This window comes from Theropithecus gelada, chromosome 1, assembly GCF_003255815.1.
Source record: "Theropithecus gelada isolate Dixy chromosome 1, Tgel_1.0, whole genome shotgun sequence".
Taxonomy (NCBI): domain Eukaryota; kingdom Metazoa; phylum Chordata; class Mammalia; order Primates; family Cercopithecidae; genus Theropithecus; species Theropithecus gelada.
The window spans coordinates 95,051,912-95,059,275 of NC_037668.1; the positions used below are offsets into that span (position 1 = coordinate 95,051,912).

At 38.7% G+C, this 7,364-nt stretch overlaps 1 protein-coding gene across 1 annotated transcript in view; it reads left to right on the top strand.

Annotated features, from left to right (window-relative positions):
* The window catches only part of IL23R (interleukin 23 receptor), an 87,564-nt gene that overhangs the window by 26,805 nt on the left and 53,395 nt on the right, over positions 1-7,364 (top strand). Inside the window, exon 5 of the mRNA XM_025402421.1 lies at positions 1,478-1,638. Within this exon, the coding sequence (XP_025258206.1) occupies positions 1,478-1,638 (161 nt within the window). The remainder of the gene's footprint in view (positions 1-1,477; positions 1,639-7,364) is intronic.

Here is a 7,364-nt window from a genome sequence, read left to right on the forward strand (position 1 = left end):
AGAGCCAGACCCTGTCTCAAAATCCTTCATATCCACCCCCACTGGCTTCTGCCTACTTCAGACTAATAATCCAATTCTGGATTGTTGTATAGCCTTTTGGTTTTTCTACTACCACCACTTTCATTTCCCATCAATCCTCTGTAAAGGTGCCAGACAGCCCCAGAGACCCTCAAAATGGTGTGAATCTCACTATATGCACCCTCTTTCTATCACTTACATGATATGTCCTGATCCATCAGTAGCTCATGGAAGGTCTTCTGACAGGCCTGTTCCGCTACAAGTGTCTTCTTGCATTTTCAGGATCCAGGCTATTGCACTTGTTGAACCTTCTCAGAAATGTCATGTAGTTTCATGTATTTGTTTCAGAACATGCTAGTTGTCTCTGTCCAGGAGGTTGGCCTTCCCTTACGCTATCATGATCTCTCACCCCATCCTGACTCTTCCCCACCACTCCATCCTCACCCTATATCCTGATAGAAATGTCTGACTTCACAGTCCTTGCACTGAACCAAAATGCAGTACTCCTTTCCAAAGGTAGCTATTCTGGCTATTCCAAACTATGTCCAGTGCTGACTTCACTAATACGCACAGTAGGCACGGTGGCTAGGGCCCACGATAATTTTAGGAGTCCATGAAAATGTTTAATTTTACTTAAAGTCAGAAGAGAGAAATAACTGTTATGTTCATGTATATGCATGCATATGTATACATCTATGTATATGTGTGTATATTTATGTGTATTTTATATATTTATATAATATATATACGCTCTTTTTTTTTAAATGGAGGAAAGGGTCCATGAAGGCAGAATTGTTCAGGGTCCACTTAAGTCATACTGTGGCCCTTGTCAGATTTGAATTTACTTTTTAAAATTCTGAAAATAAAATCAATTTTGAAATATTTTTCAGTAAAGAGTTGCATGTTTGAAAGCAGGCTTAAAAAGGTAGCATTTTTGTCCAGGCAGAGTGGCTCATGCCTGTAATCCTACCACTTTGGAAGGCCAAGATGCATGGATTGCTTGAGCCCAGGAGTTTGAGACCAGCCTGATCAACATAGCAAGACCCTGTCTCTATTGTTTAGGAAATCAAATTTTAATATTTTTTTTAAAAAGGTAATATTTTAAAATTCTAGACTTTTTTTTTTTTTTTTTTTTTTGAGATGGAGTCTCACTCTGTCTCCCAGGCTGGAGTGCAATGGCGTGACCTTGGCTCACTGTAGCCTCCACCTCCCGGGTTCCAGTGATTCTCCTGCCTCAGCCTCCCAAGCAACTGGGATTACAGACACATGCCACCAATTTTTGTATTTTTTAAGTAGAGACAGGGTTTCATCATGTTGGCCAGGCTAGTCTCAAACTCCTGACTTCAGGTGATCCACCTGTCTTGGCCTCCCAAAGTGCTAGGATTACAGGTGTGAGCCACCAGGCTCAGCCAATTAATGCAAACTAAATACAATTTATGATTATCTTTTTTTGTTTAAGTTTAGAGACAGAAGAAGAGCAACAGTATCTCACCTCAAGCTATATTAACATCTCCACTGATTCATTACAAGGTGGCAAGAAGTATTTGGTTTGGGTCCAAGCAGAAAATGCACTAGGCATGGAAGAGTCAAAACAACTGCAAATTCACCTGGACGATATAGGTAAAGAATAAGAAATTCTGTAATGTCTTTAATAATAACCAGTTTGCGGTGATCTAGTCAAATGAGGTCTAGATCTGAAAAAAGTTCCCCTAAAGTTCCTGCAGAGCATGATAAAGGAAACAGAAATTACCCATAATTCTATCTGCCCAAGACAATTTAGAGATGAGGAGTGCTGCTGCCATTTTGTCGTATATCCTTCCAGTCTTATTTCTAAATTGCTGTATGTGGCCGGGCCCAGTGGCTCACGCCTGTAATCCTAGCATTTTGTGAGGTCGAGGTGGGTGATCACTTGAGGTCAGGAGTTCGAGACCAGCCTGGTCAACATGGTGAAACCCTGTCTCTACTAAAAATACAAAAAAAAAAAAAAAAAAGAAAAAAATACAGCCGGGCATGGTGGCAGGCACCTGCAGTCCCAGCTACTCAGGAGGCTGAGGCAGGAGAATTTCTTGAACCTGAGAGACAGAGGTTGCAGTGAGCCAAGATTGTGCCACTGCATTCCAGCCTGGGTGACAGAGCAAAACTCCATCTAAAAAAAAAAAAAAAAAAAGATGTATATGTTTTTACAAATATTTACTGGAAACTTCTTGTTTCTAAGCATTGTTCTAAAGGCTAGAGTGAATAAGATAGATAAGGTACCAGCCCTGAAATAACTTACCATCTACTAGGGAAGGCAAAAAACAAAAACAAAAACAAAAACAAAAACAAAAAACACACAAGAAAAACCCACAATTATCATGATAAAGTTTGTTGAGTCTTATGTTGTCTAAAGTACAGCATGCTAAAGTCATACTCTATCTACTACTTGGGGACTTATGTAAGGTTTGTTTGTTTGTTTGTTTTTTATTTTGAAAAGTTTTACAAAATACATAGAAAATTGCAGAGAATTATGTAGACCTCTCTGTTCATCAGCCAGATTTAACAAACATTAATAGTTTTTCTTTCAGATATTTTTATACCCTACCTTTTTATACTTACATATTAGTAATAAACAATTTCTATTAATTTAATCTATAGTTTTATTTTTAATGTTGTCTGAATATATAGCAGTTTAATCCCTATTGTTGGAGATTAACACTGTTTTCAGTTTTGAACCATATAAACTATATTGCCATGAACAACTTTGTGGCTATTTTAGCATAGTTTTTGATTGTTTCCTTAAGATAAATTCCAAAAAGTAATTACCCTTGAGCCTTTTACAACTACATCCAAGTCCTAAAACCACAATTCAGCCAAATGACACCAAGTCTGAATCATCTTCTCTTTGGAGATCCCAGTAACAATGATTCCTGTTGTTATAATTAAAGATTATTTCAATAAGCTAACATTTATTGAGCACTTTCTTACGTACTAACTACTTTTTTTTTTTTTTGAGGCAGAGTCTCACTCTGTCACACAGGCTGGAGTGCAGTTGCATGATCTCGGCTCACAGCAACCTCTGCCTCCTGGCTTCAAGCAATTCTCATGCCTCAGCCTCCCTAGTAACTGGGACTACAGGTGTGTGCCACCACGGCTGGCTGATTTTTATATTTTTAGTAGAGATGGGGTTTTGCTATTTTGGCCAGGCTGGTCTCAGACTCCTGAGTTCAGGCAATCAACCCACCTCAGCCTCCCAAAGTGCTAGGATTACAGGCGTGAGCCGCTGCGCCCAGCTAGCTAACAGCTTTTCACATACATTATTTAACCCTCATATCAACCCTATTTTATATGAGATTATAATTTATATATTAGAAAACAGGTTTGATGGCATTAAAAAAATTTGAGATCACAGAGGTAGGGAACATTTAATTCCAATATTTTTGACTCTGATCCTCAGTCTTTATGAGAAAAATAAAAGCACATTGCACTGTATCTGACAACTTTTCTGCTGATTAGTGTTCTAGGGAATATGAAGCCTTCACTATGGGTACCCTTCTGGGATCACTGAAGTATTCTATTGCAACTAATGAGCTCTACTTTTCAACTAACCTCAACTATCTCAACTAATGGTATTGGTGTAAAAATCTGTTCTTATGCTCTGAATATATATATACACACACACACATATATATGCGCATATATATACATATATGTATATATACACATATATATGTGCATATATATACACACACACACACATATATATTTTTTTTATAGAGAGAGAGAGGGGGTCTCACTCTGTCATCCAGGCTGGAATGCAGTGACACGATCACAGCCCACTGCAACCTTGCCTGGGTTCAGGGGATCCTCCTGCCTTAGCCTCTCAAGTAGCTGGGATGACAGGCCACATGCCACAGTGCCTGGCTAATTTTTTTTAAATCTCTTTTAGAGACAGAGTCTCATTTTGTTGCCCAGGCTTGTCTCGAACTCTGGCTCAAGTAATCCTCCTGCCTTGGCGTCACAAAATGCTGGGATTTCAGGCATGAGCCACCATGCCCAGCCTGAATATTAGATTTGAAAACACACTCTGTTGAATATGATGATGGACAATTACTCCGTTTTATTGTATATCCTTGGAGTTACAGTTCTCTTGACTATGCTCCATACATTTTTATAAATTTACATTTGCAGGTAGAATGCAGTAATATACCCTTTTCTTATAATAGATACCCCTCAATGAATTAATGATGTTTAAAGGCTACCATGGCCAGTATCATTTTAGCAGTGCAATTTTTAGGAACTGAATTATAATAATAATACTTTTATTATTATTATCATTACGATCTTATGATCTTAATATCATTGCATCCATTTATTTAGTACCTCCTGTGTTCCAGACACCTCTCATGAACATCACATTTCATTCTGGAAACAGCCATGCATAAGTACTACTGTCCCCATTTTACAGATGAAGAAAGTGATAAAATAATTTGTGCAAAGTCACTTAGCTAGTAATGAGGAAAGCCAGATTTCATCCCAGACATGCTGACTTGCCATAGTGTACCACCACCGCACCTCCCACAGAGGAAAAAAATCTCATCTGGCCTCTAGTTCCAGACTGACTTCTCACAATGGGAACTAGGAGTTTGTAGTCGTTGTTCCTTTTCCTTCTTCTCCTTCTTTCTCTTTCCCTCCTCCTCTTGCTCCACCTCCGCCACCTCCTCCTCCTCCTCCACCTCTTCCTCCCCTTTCGTCTCTATTTCTTTCCTTGCCTTTTCATTATCCCGAAATGTACTCAGAAACTCAGGTTGAAAAATACAGATTAATTGTATAGGAGGCCCCAGCCAACAAAACCACCAGATTATTAACAGATGAGCCGTCTTCATGGGTAACACTTTAAGAATGAGACATTTCATATTAGATAAACGAACTGTTCTATGCCACTGAGAACAGAAGACTGTCCTGGGAACAATTTCCACATAGCAGCTGCGGGCTGGGCTTTCATTTCATTAGGGAAGTTATGCTGAATGGCAGGGCAGAGTTAGTAGCACAGTAACACTTGGCAGAAAAGCATATGAGAGGAATGCTTTTAACTTCTCTTGTAGGGAAATAAATTCGAGTACAGAAAGTGTTGTGCTTTCTACCTGCCATTTTGAATATTAATTCTCCCCATTATACAAATATGGATAAATGTGTTGGAAATATGCTAAAAGGCTAAAATCTCACTTTTATTTCAATACAAGTAGAATTTTAAAATATGACATCGATAATGAAATTGATACTTTTTTGTTTTTGTTTTGAGATGGAGTCTCACTCTGTCGCCCAGGCTGGAGTGCAGTGGCCGGATCTCAGCTCACTGCAAGCTCCGCCTCCCGGGTTCACGCCATTCTCCTGCCTTAGCCTCCTAGCTGGGGCTACAGGCGCCCGCCACTACACCCGGCTAATTTTTTGTATTTTTTTAGTATAGGCGGGGTTTCACCATATTAGCCAGGATGGTCTTGATCTGACCTCGTGATCCACCCTCCTCGGCCTCCCGACACTTTTTTAAAATGTAAGATCTGGTGGAAATATGTGAAACCTACTTAGTAAGAATAAAAATTCAACATTTAAGTCTTGTGTAACAAACTAAATATTCAAGTATGTATTATATAATAAATGCCAGTTTGCAAAAATATGAACTCATTCAAACCTAAAGACTTAAATCTGGATTGCACTACCCTGCTTTATGGCTATGATTCTTACTGTGCTATCTGCATTCCTTATAAGACTAAACAGATTTTTGCTTTCTCCTCAGAATAATTCTTTTGCCAAAAGAGTCCTAGAATACTTGTGCTGCTGTAACAGTGGCCAAGCCGAACTCAGAGGCGGGAGACAGGTGGAGGTGGGTGACAGGAGGAGGTGGGAAATTTATTACCTTGAGGGTGCTTACATAATCCTAAGCAATTTCAGAGCCCCAGGGATCCACGCCCTTGACTCTAGAATCTCTGAACACTGATTTTTTTTTTTTTTCGGGGTGGCGGTTAGGCAGTCTTGCTCTGTCACCCAGCCTGGAGTGCGGTGGCATGATCTCAGCTTACTGCAACCTCTGCTGCTTTGATTCAAGTGATTCTTGTGCTTCAGCCTCCCAAGTAGCTGGGATTACAGATGTCTGCCACCACACCTGGCTAAGTTTTGTATTTTTAATAGAGACAAGGGTTTCGCTATGTTGGCCGGGCTGATCTTGAACTCCTGACCTCAAATGATCTGCCCACCTCGGCCTCCCCAAAGTGTTGGGATTACAGGCGTGAGCCACTGCATCCAGCCTGAATACTGATTCTTATTACAAGAAGCTTGCACTAGTAAAAGGAAATCAGCTATGGTATTCAGATGATAAAAGTTGAGTACAGTAAGCTTGTTAACTAAATTAAAGCTGCTGTTATTTCTACACCAGGTTTAGCCCCAAAATTTTATTATAGGACTGTGCTACTAGAGAGCAAATCCTTAATTTTTATTTTTCTCTGTAAATCATCTACCTTTGCACATAATTTTAGATAATGATAGTATAATAGTCATTGTAGTAAAACAATACTTTTCTTAAAGCTTTATAAACTTAGAATAAATGAAAATAAACTAATTCATAGAGAATATTAACCTGTAATAGTGGTTTCTAAAAACATGCCTACAGGCCCTTGAGTTCTTTGTTAAATAATACATCTAGCAAAGTCATAGGTTTTCATTGTTCCTTAGGGAGAAATGGAAAGTGTTAATGATTCTATTCTGTTCAGACAGAACAAACTTAGAACTATTTACACAGTTTAGAAACACAGACATTCCAACTATATACCTCCTACTCTAACAAAACAACTAATAAAATAATCAGTCAGAATTTCAGTTCCCGCTTTGAAGGTTATTATTATAGAACATGCCAACAATTTATAAAACCTTAGAGTCTTATGAGACTTGCTTTCTTCAAGTCAAAGTTTCAAGGAAGAGCAGATTTATTGTAATGGAGAACAAAACAAGTTAGCAATAGATATAAATATTCATATGTTTCCCTAATACACAAGAGAAGGAGAAAATTATTGTGGTAAAACATCTCAATTGAACATCTTTTTTTCTTTCTTCTTTCTTTCTTCCTTTTTTCTTTTCTTTCTTTCTCTCTTCTTTCTTTCTTTTCTTTCTTTCTTTCTCTTCCTTTCTCTTTCTTTCTTTCTCTTTCTTTCTTTCTTTCTTCCTTTCTTTCTTTCTTTCTTCCTTTCTTTCTTTCTTTCCTTCCTTCCTTCCTTCCTTCTTCTTTCTTTTTCTTTCCCTCCCTCCCTCCCTCCCTCCCTCCCTCCCTCCCTCCCTTCCTTCCTTCCTTCCTTCCTTCCTTCCTTCCTTCCTTCCTTCCT